This window comes from Uloborus diversus, chromosome 4, assembly GCF_026930045.1.
Source record: "Uloborus diversus isolate 005 chromosome 4, Udiv.v.3.1, whole genome shotgun sequence".
Lineage (NCBI taxonomy): Eukaryota > Metazoa > Arthropoda > Arachnida > Araneae > Uloboridae > Uloborus > Uloborus diversus.
This window is the reverse complement of record NC_072734.1, coordinates 37,990,493-38,012,118: the sequence shown is the minus strand read 5'-3', so window position 1 is coordinate 38,012,118 and position 21,626 is coordinate 37,990,493. Positions and strand designations below refer to the sequence as shown.

Here is a 21,626-nt window from a genome sequence, read left to right as displayed (position 1 = left end):
TCAATCTGGAGGCAAAAAGACTTGTCAGAATGGAAAAAAATTTCACTCATGTTCGTTTGAGACCATTTAGCACCTTTTTAATCATCTGCCTCTTAACAGTTCGAAAAAAAATTAAATGACCCACCTGTGTGCTGTGCAACAATTGATAACAATTGACTTTGTCTTGAGAGATCCCCCATAAATAGTTCTGCAAGGAAAAGTAAAAGGAAAAAGACAAGGATTGAGTGACACGAGTCCAGTTTGTTATGTTAAAATTTATTGGCATCATCCCACAATTCAAAGGACAAAAACAGTGGGTAGTGTAAAAAAATATTTTCCAGCTGATGAGCTGGGCAATCAGGTCTTCAGCACATGTCCACAAGAAAATGATAGGCATTCAGAATTACTTTTAATAGTGGATGCATTTGATGAAACAATGAATAGAAAACAAAATGCTGAAAGTAATAACTCTTGCTTAAGTCTTCATCTGCTTTCATGTCATGACATCAATACAGTGAAACTCGTTACTCCATGTAAAAAAGGAAACTGATTTATCTTCTGGAACTTATTTAGCAAAGTTAGTGAAGATTGAAAATGGCTACAAAAGTGAGTTGGTAGAAAATCGATCGTAGTTTTCAAAACTATAGTTAGAACTTCCAGTGAGGTTCGTTGATTAACAGGTCTATAAACATACACGTTTTCGAAATATTTTGCTTTATTATTTTTTTTTTAATTGGCAAAAAGTATGACCCACCAATTTCATTGTTTTGGAAAAGGTTCCAAGTGCTTTGTATCAGCTTGCTAAATATGAAATTTAAATTAATTTCTTATAATAACATATCTTTTACACATGTTTCTTTATAAAGTACCCGACGTTGCAAGATTGATATTGTAAATAAAGTAATTGCACAGTGTGCATTATAAAATCAAGAATCGAGTTTTTGGAATGGTTCCAGTTTTCTTAAAAGTAAAACTTAAAAAATTAATTACCATTAAGCATCAATCAATAATTCCAAGTTCAATGGTTCAATAAGACTAACTACTTGATTTGGATACTCTTCATAGTAATTGAAGCAATAAAAATATAAATTAATTTTTAGTTTTAAGTTTTTTGAATTTAGATTCAGTAGGTTGAGATGGAGCTTATGTTAAATGATTGCACCAATTTACTCACAAGATTGTTACTTTCAGCATCACATTCGCACATAAATAACAATAAAACAGATGTTAAAGTTGGCTAATGAAACCCATTTTATATTACAACCTGCCCCTATATTTAAATTGAAAAATGCAACAAACAATTGGCAAATATTTAGGCACAAAATACATAAACTAGGAATTTAAAATACGGCAGAAATGCAACACAATTATGATGATGCCATTGGTCGTACAATTCCAGTTCTTCAAGAAAGTTATGCATAACTAATAAAGGAGCTTCCAAAATGCAAACATAACGGCGTAGGTAATGAGAACAGGTCCTAATACCTTTTCGAAAAACCAAAGAAATTTTTTTAAAAAAAATAAATACATAAATTTAAAAAAAAATCTAAGCTCTGCTTCTTTTGATTTCTCAGACATTTTTACTTGCATCAAAACTTCAAAATTAAGAAAAGTAGCTATTTAGTTCTTACATATTATTCTGTCGATCATTTATGTCTAAAACAAAACTAAGATTATAAAATCTCGCCAAAAATCTTCATCTGAACAGGTTCCCAAATGAGAAGAGCACGTTCGAAGACTCCATTACTATTGGCAAAGCTTTAGTTTTCATAAAAATGGTCGCCAGAACAATACAGAAGAACCACTCATTTTTAAGCAATGGGTAGAATATTGTTATTTAAAATGCATTGTTCAATTTCTGTGTACTTAGGGAAAACATCTCATAATTTTTACTCATTGTTTTGTCATTTATGACCTTAAAAAAAGTATTTTTTTTATGAAGATTCTATTCTAGTTTGTACATACTATTTGCACTGTTCTGCTTATAATTGCATTTTTGATCTGACAGTTGAACTCTTATAAGAATAATTATATTTCAGAAATAAATGCTGCATTGAAGTTACTTACAAGTAATCTGAAATGGTGCTTTACATTAGTGAGTTTGTTTTAAAATCTAATTTTTTAAAGAATGAGTAATTAACTTTTGATAACTGATTGTGTGTGAAACATATCTTAACATGAGAGCAAGATAAATTTTAGGATTTTCTTCTTGTAATTGACAATTAAATGAAAAATTTTCTTCTTATAGCTGCCAACATGCCAACTTAAAAAATCTTACAATGTACGCAGTGGCTATATTTCTACGCTTTTTTGACCATTATAAAGCAAAGTATTAAAATTAGTATTATGATATTTTGAAATCCATACCTTTACTTGCTTTGTGCTTTTATAAGCAAAAATAAATAAATAAAATAAAATAAATAAATTAAAAAATAAGAGAATTTTTGCCCTTTTCAACGTTGTTTATGTCACGCCTTTAGGGGTTGCTCTCAAAAGTGTTGTAAGTAAAAGGAAACTTTAATCGTTCGCAATTTATTGTAAAATTAAAACCAAAAACCTAAAAATGTACAAATCTGCCATAAGGCTGTACAATTTTATAAAACGTACAAAAATCTTACAATGTAGGGCTAAATTGTACAAGTTGGCAGCTATGTTTGAGTAATTTAAAATTTGATATCCTAAAGTCTAAATCATTTTACTAACAAATTTAAATGTAATACTTATTACTATTTTCTTTTGCCTTAACTTAAACCTTATTTTCTGAAAATAGTATTCATGAGTAATGCAGAGAATTCCATGCTGCGGAGGGAGAGAATCTTCGAGTTTTGAACACAAATCCTAAAATTAGTAACTATGAGTCCAAGCGGAGAAGTAGCAACAATGTTTTCATGTCTCCATGTGGAAATTTTATCTGACTGTTTTAAAGACCTTATTTTTAATGTTTATACATGTTTAACAATTAAGTTTGACTTTTAATCTTCAATATTTTTTAAGACTATATAATAGTAATATAAAATAAATATAATCCTTCGAGAAGGAATTAGGGAAATATTTAATGTATCACCATCATCATTTTCAGTACTGATGAAAATTTGACTTTTATAAAGTAATACACTAACTTTGACATAAATATCACAAAACACAAAGAAAGTTTATAGAACATAAAATTAAAACAAAAATATTTTCTTTATTAGACCTCTATTTTTATTTTACAATGAGGGTGTGAAAAAAAAAATGTAGTAGAGATTTAAAGTATTTAAGTATCACATTTTTTACAACTACAGGTGAAAAAAACATAAAAAGGCTCCACATGAAAAAAAAAATCAACATAAAGTTGAAAACAAAATTACAAAACTGAATGTCAGCATTGGTGAAGTACCTAAGCAAACCATTTGCAGCACAGATGTACATTATGGAAAGAACTTTTACAAAGGTATCCACACATGATATTTTTACACTTTTCATAAAGCTTTGCGATTAGATAGACATTCTGCAGAAAAATATATAACACAAATAGCTTAGAAACAGGTTTGCTGAATAAAATATATAAAAGAGCACTTTATAGTTTATATTTCACTAGTTCAACAATAACTGATCACTGCCCTTTCACGGTAAATAGTTTCATACAAAGCTTTACATTCGTCACTGTGTGAAAAAAAGTATAGAATAATTTTGACCTGCACAAATCCGCGTGGCAGGCTACATGGAATACAGATTTCTTTGCAAGGAAATGCAAATTAAAACCCATAGTCCAGGTGTATGACTATAAGATACCTCCTGTAGATGAGATGTATCAAAGGTGAAGAGCCTTTTTGATGATCTTGGCGCTTGGATTTCAAAATAGAATTTTAGCTAAGAAGAGGATTTTGTAATTTATTGCATACACATATTTAAAGAATAAATAATCAATTTTTCCCCTTAGCTTATCTTAATTATTTTTCATAAATTATGATAATGGTTGTGACAGAATTTTTAGTGCTGTAGTTGTAAAAATAGCAGAAGGTATATTGTACATGAATTAAAAAATAACAGGGTATATGATCAAACTTTAGAGGGAAAGTTATGGGTAATTTAGACAGAAATGTAGATACAGTAGACGATCGTTATAACGCCGACCTATATAACGCAATTCTCTATAAACAGCACTACTTTTCAGAAGTAAACAATAGGTTTTGAAGTTTAAAAAATCCTTTTGTTTTGCTTTGCAAAAATAAAAATTGTTAGGCAAATTAAATTTTGAAAGTTTTTTATCTTTCCATCTTATTTCAAAGCTTTTAAATTGAAAATTAGTACTCATAGTAAACAAAAAATACTAGATGGCTTTTGAAAATGCAGCTGTTATGCAAACCATGGAGCTAGCAGAAGTGTAGGATTTCGATTGTGAAACATATTTATTTGTGAATAACAAATTGTAATATTGATGCTTTAATACTCATTGCAGATAAAACTCAATCTGAAGTGCTAATATATAGATATATTCTGAACATTAGTTTCAAAAATTGAGAAATTATCTATATAACGCAAAAACCTGTATAATGCAAAAGCTCTGGTTCCAAGGTATGCGTTATAACGGTCTTCTACTGTAATAGGTAATGAGAACTTTTATTCTTTTGGATATACTTCTCTAAATGCATTTTCATCTATAAACTAGGATAAATTTTTAATACATGGGAAAAATAATAATAATGAGGGTTAAAATAGAAAAACAGACATTTATGTCTATTAGATATTGCTGGGTGATTTTTTTTTTACATTACTATTTTAAAATATTATTAAAATGAAATATGAAATTCATTAAAAAGAAGGGAGGATAAGACTTTTTCAACAGAGTGAACAAGGTATATTTCGTACAGTTACCTATACCCTTCAATACAACACTAAGAATTTTCAGAATATTACTAGGATAAAACTTATAAAAGAGAAAATTGATAAAATTATGAAATTGTAAATTTTAAGCGTTGTCAAAAGTACTAGCGTTTCTCTCTTTTGAGTTGACAACAGACTCAAAAAGGATATCTTCAACAATGGATCAAAGCATTGTCAAGGACTGGTCTAGATTTCTATCCACGGTTAATTTTTTACAAGTGAATTTGTTTTTTAAAATTTTGTGAAAGCGATAATTTTGGGGAAGTTACGTTTTTAGAGGAAAAAAAGGTAAAATATTCAATTATGATATTGGACAAGTGGAAGAAATATCAATCTATGAAAATTATGAAATAAACAAATGCAAAAATGATAATAGTTTTTGAAGGGTATTCCTTCGGATCCAAAAAAAATCTCTACACAGATCCATGATAGTTAAACATGTTCTTTTTGCCACCAAAAGGCTCATCACCTATTTAGCTACTATCGTTCCTTTATATCTTCAACTATTATAAAGGCAGTTCACTTGCACCTGTTTGTAACATTCACCTCATTTTCTTCAAACCAGTCTTAGACTTGAAACAAAACAAAAGCAAACAAACATGGAAGAACATGTTTGATTAACTGAAATAAATATGAGTTCATTAATGCACTAAATGATCAAAAAACGTGGTGATTGTTTTAAGTATAATGCACATAAACATGCAATTACAAATTTTTTCTTTATAAACAATGTTTTCTTGCGAGAAAATCACAACACCTTGTAAAGATGCATTTAAAAATTAAGTACGTATAATGTATTTTTTGCTGCTGGATCCATACACCAACTGTCCTCTGCACCCCACACTCCAGCAAGACGTCCAATGAAAAGTGAGAACTCTTCTTTGAAGAAAAGTTAACGGTATCAAAGATGGAAAAAATGCTTTTCCGAAAGACTGCAATCTCGTAAAGGGTCCGATGTGTGCATAAAGTTGGCAAAGGAGGTGGCACGGAGTTTTGACAGAAAATTTACCCCAAGAGTCCAGCAAGTCATCCAGGACTTGGTCTCTTTGTGACTAAACACCAACCATGCATACGGGTGACCGCTACCGGAGTCCTCGTGTCGAAGAATTAAAAAACAAAGTTAGGAGCAAAAAACTATATATATTATATATATATAATTTATATATGCATTTATATATATATATATGTACACATCACCGACATCTGTCATCGGTCGTACAAAATGGCTTGATCACAAGTTGTGAGATAGTCTATCTCTGATGCTTTCGACAACCAAGAATGTATCAACGCTAATTTGTTGAATAGTTTCACTACTGTAGTCCAACGTATGATTGTACACAACTGTACCAACAGAGTGCATTTCTTGTTTCGAAATGCTTAGGAATCGAGGAGCACTTGAGAAGAAAGAAGAATTGATCAACACAGAGATGCTTCACCTCCCACTGTGTATGCGACAGTCTCGAGTTTGCGAGCCAGATGCTGTGACTGACAGATGGGGTCTGTATCCAAAGCTTCCAAAATCTGTGGGAGAGATGAGAATATTATTGAAAGTACAACATTAATGCAAAAGATGAAGTGTAACTTAAACTATTCCTGCAATGAAAATGTTAAAACTTAAAATACAAAAAAAAAAAAAAAATTGAATTTTCAAAATTAATTTGAATTCTGAAATTTTGAATTCAAATTATGTTTTTCGCAATCATGAGTTGCAACAAGCCCTACTCATTGGTTACTACCCCACTCGCTTGTTTCTAGAAACGGTTCCTGTCCCTGCTTTTGAGAGGTTACGAGTGTATACTTGTGTATTTGTAGGCTTGTGTGTGTGCATAGACCTGAGTGTATGCACGTTGGCGTGTGTGTATATGTGTAAAGGCACATGTGTGTGTATGAGCATGCGTGTGTGTAGGCCATGAAAGCTAACGACCAGGAGCAGCGGCTACTGGGAGGAGTCGCGTCTGCAGAGGATGGTGGGGTTGAAAAAGGAACTGGACATCAAGGACAGTCAAATGAAAACAATTAGCAATCGTGATTGCTCAAAAGACTGTAAATACACCTGGTTAAAGTAATGTACAATGAATGACACAGAACCTCAGTGATTCATTCAAATCCAGAAAATTAAAGTTCCTTTACATAAAATAGTTGAATCAGTTTTTACCAATATTTTTAACATTCACCCTCAAATCTGTACTTCGGAGCAAAAATAGACAATGCCAAAAATAATCAGTTTTGAGAAAAAAGGTCAATGTTTCTCAATTTTTTCTGGTTATATTTAACTTCCCAACGATATTGTGAGCACTTCAAAATATTATTGTCTTATGCAACATTAGGAATGCACATATAATTTTAAACTATTCTAATTATACTTAAATAACAAATAAAATTGGTTGTTTTAGCCCTAAATAAAAACTGACTGTTGCAAAAACATAGATAATGGGACATTAGTAAATGTAGTAACTGTCACCCAATATTAGCACGCTGCAGTTTTGGTTGCACTGAAAAGCTTACTATTTTATAAAACACACATCTATCACAAACTGAATTTGGTCAAAATCTGACGTTGGTAGTTCTTGCTCTAAGGGTACTGAGATATATTGACAATAACTATATGGAGAAAATGAGATATAAAATGTATTCCATTCCAAAATAATAAGACTTACAATCAGAGATGCACTGAATACCAAATTTAGCCAAATATTTGGTTAAAATTCTAACCGAGTATTCAGATAAATTCCAAATATTTTAACATTTAAGAAAAAAAAAACTGCATTGTATTTTGTTACACATAAATTTAAAACAGAAAATATTTATATATTTTGTGACTTTTGTTAAATGAAAGTACATTTCCATTTAACAATCTAAACATAACTATGAGAATAATTATTAATTTCAAATAAATAAATCATTCCAAAAGCAAAAGCAAATTAATATAGAGTATATGATGGTTTATTTGGTTTGTGTTAATTATCAATTTATACAGAATCTTGGATAAATTTCTTGATGTATGATTTGATAATTGTTAAAACTAAAGAATCCACCATTTACCTAACATAAAAAAATACAAACCCAAGTTGCTTAAAACACAAAAATTACACTTTATTCAAGTGATATTCTGTTATCTTCAGTAACTGTTAAACAATTTTATCAAAATTGATATGGAGGAATCAAATTCTAAACATTGACAGATCATTTTAATTTTTTATATTTAAGTGCAAAGGATAGTTACTAAGCTTGACTCAAAACTACTTTGAATTAATTATGTACTATGATACGTTACTGTAGCTTTCATTTATTGGGCTAATAAAATGCGTCTAAAGCGACTGTCAAATTTTATTCGGAAGCCGAATATTTGGTTTGTCTTGCCAAATAGGCACTATACCGAATACCAACTGAATATTTGGTGCATCCCTACTTTTAACACATTTTAACTACAGCAAAGAAACTTAGCATGAATTTAAAAATGATTTTATAACTGTAACTGTTAGTTCTGTATGTATAGTCAGACGAAGAAAGATTTCTCAGAAATGCTAACTGAATCAAAAATTGAAATATGACAGCAAAAAATCAAACCTGTTGAGTAACTTTATGTAATACTTACTTGACTTGCGTATCTCGATACATATATATACAGCTCTTTTAAGGCATTTATTGTATCAACTTCTCCAGAATGAGCCTGGAAAGAAAGTAAAATATTATGTGATGCTCAGAATTTACAAATAATAGAGCGAACAAGGTTATCCAAAGAGTGGGTATATTTGCTCTGTAAAATATTATGATACATGAATTATAAATATTGGACCTACTCCAGTATTGGTCAATCATACAATAACTTTTAGTATTTGTTTGCAGTGCAAAAGAAAAAAATAATTCACTGAATTTGTAGAAATTCTTCTATTACAATTCAAAGTACAATAGAAGAAGTTCTACAAATTTGTAAAAGCAATAAAAAATCTTAAGCAATGATTATTGTTAAAACCCAATATAAGTTGAAAATAAGAAAACATCGCTATTTTAGCACTAAGATGTGATTGGAAAAAAACTGTACAGAGTAGTTTCGCTTAGGAAAAATTATTGAGGGGGAAGGGGATCATTCATTTCAACCAAACAAATTCATGTTCAATTGGAATGACAGCAAAAAATCATGTTGCTCACTTCAATTTTCCACTAAAACAATATTTCTGATAATTAAAAAAAAAAAAATTCCATTGTTTATGAAGAAAATGGTTTTGTAAAAAATCCCTTAAGGTATAATTCTAGCCAGTTCCAACAGCTTTCTTTAAATATGTTATTTTGTTAAAAGCATGTATAGTTTTTATTTTTAATTGGATGTCATTTTAATACCTCATCTAACATTTATTAATCTGTAAAGAAATTTTTATAAAACGCAATGCCCCCCCCCCCAATGCAACACCTCGCCCTGTTTCAGGGTTAATTTTTATCATTATTTTTCTTATGAAGTACTCAATTACTTTTTAATTGTTCTTCTTAGTTATTTAAAATGCATTAAAAAATAGCAACTACAGCCGTTCTCATTAATAGTAAATTGGAACTTTCTCACACTTTTTTTCAAAACATTTGATCCACCTCCCAATGTCACTAAAAAAAGCGTGATGTAGGAATTTTACAAACCCACCTCCCCCCTCAAAGCATTATATCATTTGTGGACAGTCCCCAAGCAAGAATTTTTTATACTGTAATTTCATCATATAAAGTTCAATAATACACAGAAAAACATGAAGCAGAATTTGTACTATTAACACATTATAGCAGTAAATTTGCTGCATACAGCTTCTCAATAAATGGGGATAACTGTACCTATTTGTAATAAATATACATACAGTTGGATGTGCATTTAATGACTCTCTAGGGACCACAAGAAGTTGTCTAAAAACAATCTTTCTGCTACGTTGGAGGGTGTGGGGCAGGGAAAAACTTTTTAACTTGAGTGTCATTAAACAGAGGGTTAACTGCATTTAACTGGCTTAATTTAGAGGGGGGGGGGGGGCAATACTTGTTCATATGAAATTCATTATGTCCACTATTAGAGAACAGAGAAAGCTAAGAATTGTATATTTTTAAATTAATGTCTACTTTTTAATCTTAGGGATTTTGTATATTAATTATGCAAAGATTCAAACAATGATGGGAAAATAGACTTATTACAGAATGTTTCAAAACTTAAATTGCATGATTTGACTGATTTAATGCCTTTAAGGAGCCTATTATTGGTACATTTACTTCATATTTCAATGTAAGAGAAAAAAAATATTTTCGAAATATTCGTTACACGTTGTTATAAGGATTAAATTTTGAAGTCATAAAGGTAGAAAGTAGACTTTATAAAGAGGAAATGTATAATTTGAATTGCGTATAACATGAAAACTCACGCTCCGTGGATGAAATGAAAACAAAAGAGCACTAGCCAGTTTTATTTTTAAAAGCAGAAGATTAAAAAAATAGTTTTCAAATTGACTATGTATCAGTGGCGGCTCGTGCCTTAATTTAGTGGGTGGGCACGCAGTTATGTTTATGGGTCATTCTTCAAAAAGTGTAACTTTTCTGTCACACGGCTTTTACAGTAAAAACTTTAGGGAACAATTCATTTAACGATGATTTTTAATGTCATCAAAAATATATCTATTTAAACCTGACAACAATTTTTTAATTTTTTTTTTTTAAAGAAAATTTTTGGTTCACAACCTTCGTGGCGTGTCATACACCTTGTGTGACTGTTTTTGTTGCTTAATAACTTGTTTAATTAAAAGCAGTGATGTTCCCATCAATTTTCCTGAGGGTATACTCCCAGTAATCTACTAAGCACAATTTGTGTAACGTGAACATATACATAGTATGTCATAATATGAAAATTTATGATTTTTATTTTTGTTATTTATGAGTAAAATAATTGGAACTTAGCTGGGCCATTGTTTGTGGTTATTTCTAGAAGGTAACACTTTCTTGTAAGAATGAAAAAAAAAGAAAACAAAAGGTTTCGAAATTGAAAAATATTTGCGTTCAAAAGTTAGGTTTTCTGGAGAATGACCCTTATATGTTTACACAGATAAAATGATGAAAACAATGGTTGGTAAACTAATGCTGAGGAACAAAAAATGATACTTAAATCAGTTAATACAAACTTCAGATAGCCCTACAAAATTATACCACTTGATTTAATACTCCCAAACCTGTTTTTGTGCGGTGGATAAGAACCTCATAAAAACAAATTGTTCGTTTTAAAGATAACTTCGTTCATTTAAAAAAACATTTTGTCTGTTTCATAAATAATTTCGTCAATTGAGTCCCAATCTGATTGAAATTTTCATATATCGCGGGAAAAAAAAAAATCACACAAAAAATTGTACAAAAAGAAAGACCGCACAAAAACAGGTTTGTGTGTACATAGATTATACAGGGTGTTCCGTTTTAACCAACAAGACCTTCTTTTTTGCAACTGTTTGTCCAAGATGCATACTTCTAATTGCAAAAATGTTCAAAATCAGGTGCAAGGTTAAGGAATTGAAAATTTGAAGCAAAAATAAGAATGAGTCAAATGATACAAAATTCAATTTTTTTATACGGGCCCTAGGTTCTCCAACTTATATTCAGGGAAGTCATCACCATTAAAATGTAATTCCAACACAAAAAGTTTGACATTAGTACGACCAATGTTCACCCAGATATGAAACGCAGCTTTTCGTGACTTACACCACTTCACACTCACTGTCAATAACACCTTTTGAGGGAAAATATAGCAGTTTAAAAAGGCTTAAAATTTTTGTGTGCAAAACTGGTTTTTCAAATTGATTAATGTTTTGTAGTGTTTTCGCGTATCACAGCATAAAATTTGCATTTGTTTTTGAATAGCATTAAAAAACATAAATACTTTGTTTTTTAACTTTGACAACCTATCATTCTTCTGAAAGGACGATAAGTTCCTATCTCATTTCTATCTGGTCCCTTAAAACTTTGAACTCGAATATCTCCTTGAGTTTTGGTCGCATAAATGTCAAATTGTTTCTGTTAGTAATATATTTCAATTGAGATTATTTCCCTAAATATAAGTTAGGAGACCTAGGGTCAGTATAAAAAGTTATTTTTAGTTTTTGACTTTTTTTTTTTTTTTCGCTTTAAACTTTTAGTATCTTAACTCTGCATCTGATTTTGAACATTTCTGCAATTGGAAGTATGCACCTTGAACAAACAGTTGCGAAAATGAAGGTCTTATTGGTTAAAACGGAACACCCTGCATATTTTAAATGAAACACTCGGCTTCCCTTAAGCGATCGAATTGATAATAATATTAACAGCAGTAATAATAATAATAATATGTTGTAATAAAAATATTAATCTCATCAACTGTGCCATTCCCCTCCCTCCAAGAGGGGTGGCACACCGTGAAACATTAAGGAACCAGACTCTCAAAAAGAGAAAGACCCCTTACCACTAAAAACACCCCCGTGAAAAATGGTTTTGCTTGGTGAATTAAATTATTTTCAGGACAGGCATAAAAATGTATTCAACAATATTTAAAAAAAAAAAAAACTTTAATTACAGTATACGCATCTTGACATAACAATTCAAGCAACCTTAAAATTAAAACATGAATAACTGACAAATAGCGTCTAAAAGGTCCGTCTGAACAACAACAAAAATAAGCAAATGAAATAATAGAAATAAACATAATATTTCTATTGCTGCATTTTTTACTAATCGACTTTCAAATTTAACTTATGTTTTATTATCATTATTAAATAATAATTTTGAGTAAGAGTGGTTGAAAAATTAATTACGGTCACACATATACCCTTAACAAAATATTTAATCGACTAGTTATAAGGCACATTAGCTTGAAAGGATCTTAAATATTTTAATTAATGTCAAAACTATACCTATCCTATATGATAGAAAAAAAAAAGCTAAGGTACGTACCAATAGAACTGCGATCTGATGAAAAAGAGTAATGTAATTTCTACAGTGTCCCTCGACCTTTTTTGACATGCGGGCCTGAAAAAGCTTTTCAAAAAAATTCACGCGGACTTGTGCTGTTTTCTTGTTAACTTGTAAAAAAAAAAAAAAAAAATGTTCGCGAACCATTAAAAACTAATGAAAAAAAAAATTACGAACGGCTGAAGTTTTTTCCCCCCTTCCTTTTTTACAAAGTAATAATAATAATAAATGAATAAGTAAATATATAAATAAAACTCTATTAAATAACTGCTACACAAGTATTTAAATGTTAAGACAAGAAGTAACTATGGTCAAAAAAATGGACACAATTTTTAAAAAAGCTACTGAGAAATCATAGAAAATTATGAAAATTAATCTTAAAACTGACGTAAAAGATCAAGTGTTGGATAATATTATCATTAGGTATTATGGAGTTTCCTTTCTTTTCCTTTTTTTTTAAATTTTTTGCGTGGACGACCAAAAAAATCTGAGGATCAGCCTTTTTTTTTTTTTTTTGCCGGTGCGTCAGACCACCGGGCTGCTCTACTATTCGAAAAGAAAGTCCTTACACAGAAATTTTGAGAATAAGCATCTCTAACTCCAAAAACAAACAAATAACTAAAAAAATTATGCATGCGTTGTAAAACAAATGTACGGAATCTCATGAAACCGGCAATCTCCATGCCTTATATATATATATATATATATATATATATATATATATATATATATATATATATATATATATATATATATATATATATATATAGTAATAGCTGTTGAAGAGGAAAAAATTAATACAAAAAAAAAGAAGAAAAAACCGAAGCAGAACGGTATGATAAAAGGTTTTCCCTGGGGCATGGGCAGCCGATTCTCTGCCCTTTTACATGTTATTCTAGTGAGCGACGTTTCTAGACTCTTCTCCGCTGACCTCGACTCCTCCCTCCAAACCGCTATAAACAACTACGATTTGTTTGGGCTTGGCGAATTTTGCCCACCCTTGTGTTGCAATGAATTCCTTCGGGTGTTATCACCCGCCGTTTTTCGCTTTCTGATTCAGTCATTGCGATTGGCTAAGGGCAGAGGCGTGACTCTTAGTTTCGGGGGCAGCTTCACGCGAGCCCACAGCTCCCAAAACTGTGCACAGCGCTAAAATTAATGGGATTTAAAAACTTTCTGGTTATGTTTAGAGATATGCGGAGAGGGGGGTGGGCTAGATGTTTGAAATCTGTTGTGCGCCTTACTTTTTACTTTTTTTAACTGAAACACAAAGCGATATTTTTGTTAATAATGTATTTTATCAATTACAATTTTTTGGGTGGGCCGGGCCCACCCTGCCCATAGCGACGAGCCGCCCCTGCTATGTATTTTATTTTGTAAAAACTGGATGATAATTTTATAACTGTAACTTAATGCAAGAAAAATATTTTCATGTAACAAGGCATAATAAGATGTATACTAATTAGTGCTTATGATAGGTCTTTTTTGCTTTAGTATGTTGGAAATTACTGTAATTATACTGATGCAATAAAAAAATTTATACTTTCTTACCATTGATAGCATTTGTAAAGAAACACACATTTCTTGCTCCGTGACAGGAGGTAAATTTGCAACATCTTGGTAAAACCTGTTCACCATTTTTCTGTATGTAGGAATGTCTCTTGCAAACAGAAGCTTATTAGATGGGGAATCCTGTAAAAAAATTTAAAGTTTAAGGCCAAAATATAAAAGAAAATGCTGCTCAAAATGGCTTACACTAAAAAAAGGTTAACAGAAAAAATTCTATGTACTTATTTACCTTTCCCAACCTATGTTCTGAAGTAGAGCAAGAATCCATAAACGTTTGAGCAATCACTGACAAACAAGAATCGACAATAGGAGTCTTCTCGATATCAAACACAAAATCAGGATTTTTCACAAGATTTACCCAGAATCTTAGAGGTAGGCTACAAAATAGAAAGTAAGTAAACATCAAAAGGTCATTGATGTTGATGTATTTAAAACAAAAAAACGATATTAAGAAACCAACTTTCAACAGTCGAGTTTTAATAAATAAGCGAGATAATAAAATATGCAAACAACATTTGCATTAGAATTTGTGTTCAATTTTTAACAACATTGACACAGGAAAAAAATTGATGTTTTAATGACTTGGCGTGTTAAAGCAGCAATGCAATCCACCAGTAATTTAGTTACATCTTAATAAAACATTTTGAAATCTCTTTTGTAGGGCTGAAGTAATTTTCAGAAGAAAGAAAAGGAGGGGGGTGGGTGCTTGCTCAATACAACATAGTTATAGTTGGAATTGAAGAACAATCCTTACTTGACATATTGTCTATTATACTGTCTGTCCTTCATGAGAAAAGCTAGCCCCTTAAAGCCTGAGCCCATCGATTGCCATAGAAACGGACTTTGTTCATTTTCTGCAAGGGTTAGCAGGAGGGGTTTTTTAGTGCCATTTCCCCACTCGTCTTCTCCTCTTTGTGCAGTCGTATGGGTTTTTCTAACATTAAGCTTCTATAGGAAAAATGAGACATGCCTCGTTGCTAAAGCAACAGACAGGTACAGACATTTTGGCTGGGGCTTTTCTTGTGATGGACAGACGGTAAATAATTCACCACATTAATATTTTATGGAATGAAGTCAATGGTTTTATTTACAGCAATATGACAAAATATATAGAAGCTTGTTTTGCAATGAATCTTAAGTGTGGACAATACCTGTTGCTTTTCCAGGCATGCACAACCTCTGGGTCAGAAATGCCGTACCGAGCTGCCGCCTCGTCAAAAAGATCAAACAACCACTTTACAGCTGGAGGTAATGATTCTTTAGCCGAGAGAATGGTCGTCAAGAAATCGTCCACAAACTTCTGAATGGTTCCCTGTAAGAAAATTATTTTATTTTTTCTGGCTAATGTTGTCATTATTATTGAAAAATAATATTTCCTGGATAAAGAGCTTTAAATACGTTATTTATTAAGTAAAGTTGTTAATTCGTATCTATATAAAAATATTGAATGAATCATAATAAACATGTGCATTAACTTAAGGTGGGCAACGTTGTTTTTTTTAATGAGCTGTTGATCAGAGGATTGTTCATTTTTTTACGTGTTCATTGAACTTGTTCTTTTGAATGACATCATTCATTTAAAAAAGTTGCGGTTGATCTCTGCAAGAGTTACTCATGTACATTGAAAATGCTTCACTTTATCATTAGTATTCTTTTGAAGAAAATCAATTAAAATTAGCCAACAGTAAGAAAACACGCTGATGAAAATTTAATCTAGAAATATTTTATTTAGTTTTAGATATATTAAAGCAATTATAGTTCATTTTGTAACATATTTCTTCGTGGTCGAGAGGTAAGACATCTCCCTTCCGTTCCAAAAGTCGCAGTTTGATTCCAACTTGGTATAAATTTAAACAAATAAATTTTATTGTATTATAAAAAAATTAATATAAATAAAATTGACGTGACATCAGGAAATTAGCAAAATTGAACTTTAAATGCTGCCCTCTAAAACATTTTCAATGCTACAAAAATAGTAATGCAAATGAAGAATAAAATATAAAATTTTGTGAAATAGTGCATTCATTCTGAATCAAAATACCGTTTCTCCAAGTAAAACAAGACAAAGAAAACAATGAAATAAATATCATTGTTCAAAAGAACGGCATTTCTTTTTTAGGAGATCATACTGCACCATTCATTTTCATTAACGCCAAAGTCCTAGTACATAGGTTGATTATTGACTCATTCTTCATTAAATTGAAATGCATTGGAACTGATACAGATCGAAACAATTACTTTTCTTTGACATTATTTTGAGGAAAACTAAGCAACAGAAATCAATAGCTATTTGAGAGAAGAATATAACATGAAAAGTATGCAAGTGATTCGTTAAGGACTGAAATTTAAAACTATGAGGGCTGCTAAAATAATTTTCAAAGATGTAAAAAAACCAATGATTTAAGAAAATTAATAAAAAGTGAAAGAAAAAAAGCATGCACACCCAGATATCTTAAGCCAAATCAAAGAAGTGTAGTTCAATTTTAGGATATATATTGCATCAAATTTAAAACACTGTACTCACTTTTGTCGATAGCAACCGGGTTAGAAAGATCTCTGGAATGGCTTTATGACTGTGATCTTTATGGTAGTCATGATGATCATCAATGTTTTTGACTAGATGCCAGAATCTTACTCTTGGACCATCTTCTATACAGTTCCCTAACTGCGGAGAGCCATTAAATAGTGGTCCGTTGTAAGCTGAACCTGAAAATGATGATTGAGACAGTTCATTTAGTTGTGATTTTCGTTTGTAAGTTCATAATTGTACATCTATAAGCTTTCTATAGAGTAATTTCAATCCAGGGGTGCAAGTGGCCTCAAGTAAAATTTTCTGAAGACAGTGAAATTTTCCAAAGTCTCCTCCACACAGAAAAGGCCTTAATGAACGCGGGGTCTGATTGGAGAACCTTGGCGGGGCCCCTTATGAATAACTATTGGTACCCGCACTGCTTTGCCCGTAGTAGAAAATTAAAAGGTCTTTTCGTTCGCCTGTATATTTACAAAAAATGTATGGTGAATTTCTCACCAATTGACTTGCCCATGTTATGATAACTTGGTAATTTACTCGTCCATTTTATGATAATTTTGCTCAGGAAAATGTTCTTAAAATTGGAATAGAAAAAGAACAAAATCAAATTTTGAAAAATCGCTTCGAGGTACACACCCCCATGCTACAAACTAATCCTGTGCCAAATTTCATGAAAATTGGGCCGAACGGTTTAGGCGCTATGCGTGTCACAGAGATCCTGACAGACACAGATCTGGACAGAGAGACTTTCAGCTTTATTATTAGTAAAGATTGCCTTAATTTGAGACAAAAAACAGAATGAGAGCGAATTTAAAAAAAAGTTAGACAAGTTTAACACAGAGAAATTCTTGAAGCGCAATTTAGTGCTTTGACAGAAAAGTCAACTTAAAAATGAAATTCTAGACTGTCTTTGGTGACATCAGCAATAGGACAAAGGTGGGGAGTGGGGCAACCTTCCATGGAAAAGTTTATGAATTGAAGACTTAAAAATTCAGTTTTAGTCAGAAGAAGTTCGAGAAGGGAGTGGGGTTCATATTCCACTCCCAGAAAAACTTTGAAAACTGACCCCAAAATAGCAAATTAAGGGAAAGATAATAAAAATTCTCGACTGAATTATTTCAAAACTGAAGTCAAATTTAAGCTAAGTTTGACAACGTTAGGGGATCGGATGATCCTCTGGAATTTTTTCAATATCAAAGTGTGGAAACGCAATTTTAGTTTTTTGATAACGACAATGGAAAAAGGAGAGGGCAGCCTCAAGTATGTTTTTCGAAACTGACGTCAATTTAAGTCTATTTCAAGGAAAGTTGAGGAGAGCTGTTCCGTGGAATTGTCTTAAAGCTAATTTAGAGCTATCAGTGGTGATCGTAAGGAAAGGGATAAAAGGTTCGGGGCCGCTTCCCTGAAATTTATTGAAGTTGGGAGTTTTAAAATCACAACTTGATTCTATTTCTAGAGAGAGGAATCTCCCACGTTGGGAAAATCCCTTGAGAATGTTTTGAAATTGAAAATTTAGGCATAGTTTGAGGCAATCTTTGGAGAATTGCTAACAATCATGATAGAAGAAAGAGTAGAGTTTGGAGACGTCCCGTGTTCGTTCTGAATTATGATGAATTGGGTAATCCAGGGATCCACAAGCTTTTAATAAAAAGCGGTCCTTGGAGGTTTGCTAATTTAAGCAGGAAAATTATATCACGAATTTTTATATTTTCCTTCACTGTGTTATCAAAGTAAATATTTGCTTCTTCTCCTCCCTAATTCTAAGGTGCTGTCACAGCATCACTGAAATGCTGTTCAATGATGCCATTAGCACACAGCGCAGCAAATTATCATATCCTGGCAAACTCGGTAGACAGCAAAGTTTAAACATTCAGCGTGCCAAAGTACATTACTTGTGACATCATAAAGACCATGCAATATTCCCAAAATCGAAAAATAGAAGTTCTTTTCTGGCTTTATGTTTTTTCTTTTTGTTTATGCTGTCAATTTCAGTGACTAAAAGTAGTACTTTTGACTGAAGGAAACAACGCCATTGTCTTTTAGTTACACAATGCAGAATGCATGAATTAGAAATATTTTCTATTTAAAGACAAACTTACGAAGGCAATTGAGCATTTCTTTTCTCCTTGCAACTAAACACATGACAGCTGATTCATGAATGCCATAATGAGCGAGTGTGTTGATTCTCTTCCATCCATTGACTACTTTTGTTGTGAGATCTTCATCAGCAAGTATGAGATGACCTCCCCGACCATGCCTCCATTCTAAAAGTAGTGAGAGTATATATTAATTTTTAAGTAAATGATGATGATTCCAGTACAATTAGTGTATGCATTTTTGTATAGATTTCTAAGTAGAAATAAATTTGTATCAACTTTTCTCTTTATATCAATCATCTGTACGAAAACCTTAGCTGCCAGCAATTTTAAAACTACTACTTGTGAATTTTTCTTAGTCATACAATTTTTTATAATAAAATCCCCAGAGGGAAACTTAATGGAATGCGTCTTAAAGAATACTTATTATTAAATCTCATAAATTCCAAGGACAACTTATTTTCAGTGCATTTAACTTTAGTAAGTTTAAATTATTAAAGTTTGTAATTTGTGGTTAGTCAATTATATGCAAAGTAATTCTACTATACATTTAGCAAAAGTACAAGCATGTATTTCTATTTAGGAAATTAGTTTGCCATGAGGAAACTAAAATAATTTCACATAATACAGTTAAACCTTGATATCTCGAACCTCCTTATCTTGAAACATTTGATGTCTCAAAAAAAAAAAAAAAAAATATTTCCCCAGCATTTTCTATAAAAAAAAAAAAACCTCATGTATTTTCCATAGTTATCTCAAAATTTATTTTTCAAAACTCTTGATATGTCGAAATTTTTGCACAGCAGCAAGTTTCAATTGTCGTTTTGCTTTGACAATTTTTGTAGTAAAACCAGTTCCAGGGACAATTGCTTCATGTTTTTCATCCCTTTTCTTGAAAATTTTGTGAATAGGGGTTTGGGGCAAGATAATAGGAGAGTGTTGGTATGAGGGGTGTGCTGTGTTTTCTCCAGAGTTTAGAATCTTTGTGCATTTCTCTCGAACATGTTGTCTACTTTGAGGAAAGGGGTTCGATTTTTTGTCCGTCAGTTTTCAAGCGAAAATGGAAAATGCGTTCCTCCTTTTCATCATTCAGCTTTTTTAACTCCTACAAAATGGCTGCTGAGAACTTTTTGAATGTGAGGTTACTGGTTAAAGATAAAATTAGAATTTTTAAATTTTTAGGTGAAAAAACCAAGTTGAAAATGTTGTTCATTTCTAAATCTCATAAAATATTGAAGACTACTTTATAGATCGCAATTCGAAGTGGTCCCATAGTACATATATAAGTGCATATAGCGTAGGTGTGTGTAATTGTGAGAGTTACTAGTGTAATTTTTTTAAAAACCTCAATAACTCGAAAACTCGATATCTGGAATTTTTTTTCCCTGTCCCAAGAGATTTGAGATATCGAGGTTGTGCTGTATTTACTACATAGTTTGTTTTTTTCCTCAGAAAATTTAAAATTAAAAAAAAAAAAATCTCAGTTAAAAAGTACTTGGAAAGTGTCTCCCCCCCCCCCCTTTTAAGACTTCAAAAATGAGAAACAAAAATAAGAATTTCAGTAAAACACTAGTATTTTCAAAATGCTTTTTTCAGACTTCGAAAGGGAAAAGCTAAAATAAGAACCTTTCAACGATTTTGTTTGATAAATACATGCATATGAAGAAACTATTAAACTGAAGTTTACATAAACAATAATATAAAATAGTTAAAATATTATTTCCAAGATATTTTTAAACATTTTAATTAATAAGGCCACTTATTAAATTCAATACTAACAGTTTCACAAAGCAAAGACTAAATGCAAATAATCTACACATTTCAGGCAAATGTATTATCAAACATAGAAAATTAAATACTAACCAAGATCTACATCATATATTGATGGCCTTTGAGAAAATGGAGTGTTTTTATACAGTGAGTCTAAAATTTTAGCCTTTACTTGACTTATTGTATCACAGTCATTGACTCTACATTGCATCTTTTCATCTTGATCCTCATGGATAACTTGTATCGTCTGTAAAATTTTAACAAAATAAATCAACATGAACAGCATTAACATCAGAGAAATTCAAATTTTGATACCAAGAATATTGTAAACACTTGGCATATTTAATCGGTTTATAACTCCGACATTATTCAATTTTTTACTAGTGTACCTGCAGCTAAAATTTATATATGTTAATAAAATATTTATAATGATTTTCAGTGTTCTGAATAAACATTTTTGAAAATATACTCCACTCTGTGCTTTCTTCTAAATTTTTTATTTTGAGATCATAAAACTAAGACACATACAAAAAAAATTTCCTTTAGTTAATACTTTTTTAAGTTCAGTTCTTATTTTTTCTATTAAATGGGGTTATAAGCAAAACACATTTGTAACTCATATTCAAAATAAATGCATTTGCTTGAAAAAGTGATCTTTTTATTCTGCTTCCTAAGCCAAATGTAATCCATTCCGCTACATGAAATTATTCGTATTCAAATTATTTTTTCTCAAATTATGTGAATTTTCAAATAGTGCATTATAAATTATTGAGATTAATTTTGCCATACAAATAAAACAAGTTTTCATAACATTACATCAAAATATTATTAACACATAATACATTAAAAAGTAATTCAATAAAATAATGAGG

General features: G+C 31.1%; 1 protein-coding gene across 1 annotated transcript in view; it reads right to left on the bottom strand.

Moving 5' to 3' along the window:
• Positions 1 to 6,261: 6,261 nt before the first annotated feature.
• The window catches only part of LOC129220045 (plexin-B-like), a 66,542-nt gene continuing 51,177 nt past the window's right edge, over positions 6,262 to 21,626 (bottom strand). The window contains exons 27-34 of the mRNA XM_054854385.1: positions 20,848 to 21,001; positions 18,988 to 19,152; positions 16,883 to 17,064; positions 15,510 to 15,670; positions 14,588 to 14,735; positions 14,341 to 14,481; positions 8,441 to 8,515; positions 6,262 to 6,366 (exon numbers count right to left, since the gene is read on the bottom strand). Coding sequence (XP_054710360.1) covers positions 6,262 to 6,366; positions 8,441 to 8,515; positions 14,341 to 14,481; positions 14,588 to 14,735; positions 15,510 to 15,670; positions 16,883 to 17,064; positions 18,988 to 19,152; positions 20,848 to 21,001 — 1,131 coding nt within the window. The remainder of the gene's footprint in view (positions 6,367 to 8,440; positions 8,516 to 14,340; positions 14,482 to 14,587; positions 14,736 to 15,509; positions 15,671 to 16,882; positions 17,065 to 18,987; positions 19,153 to 20,847; positions 21,002 to 21,626) is intronic.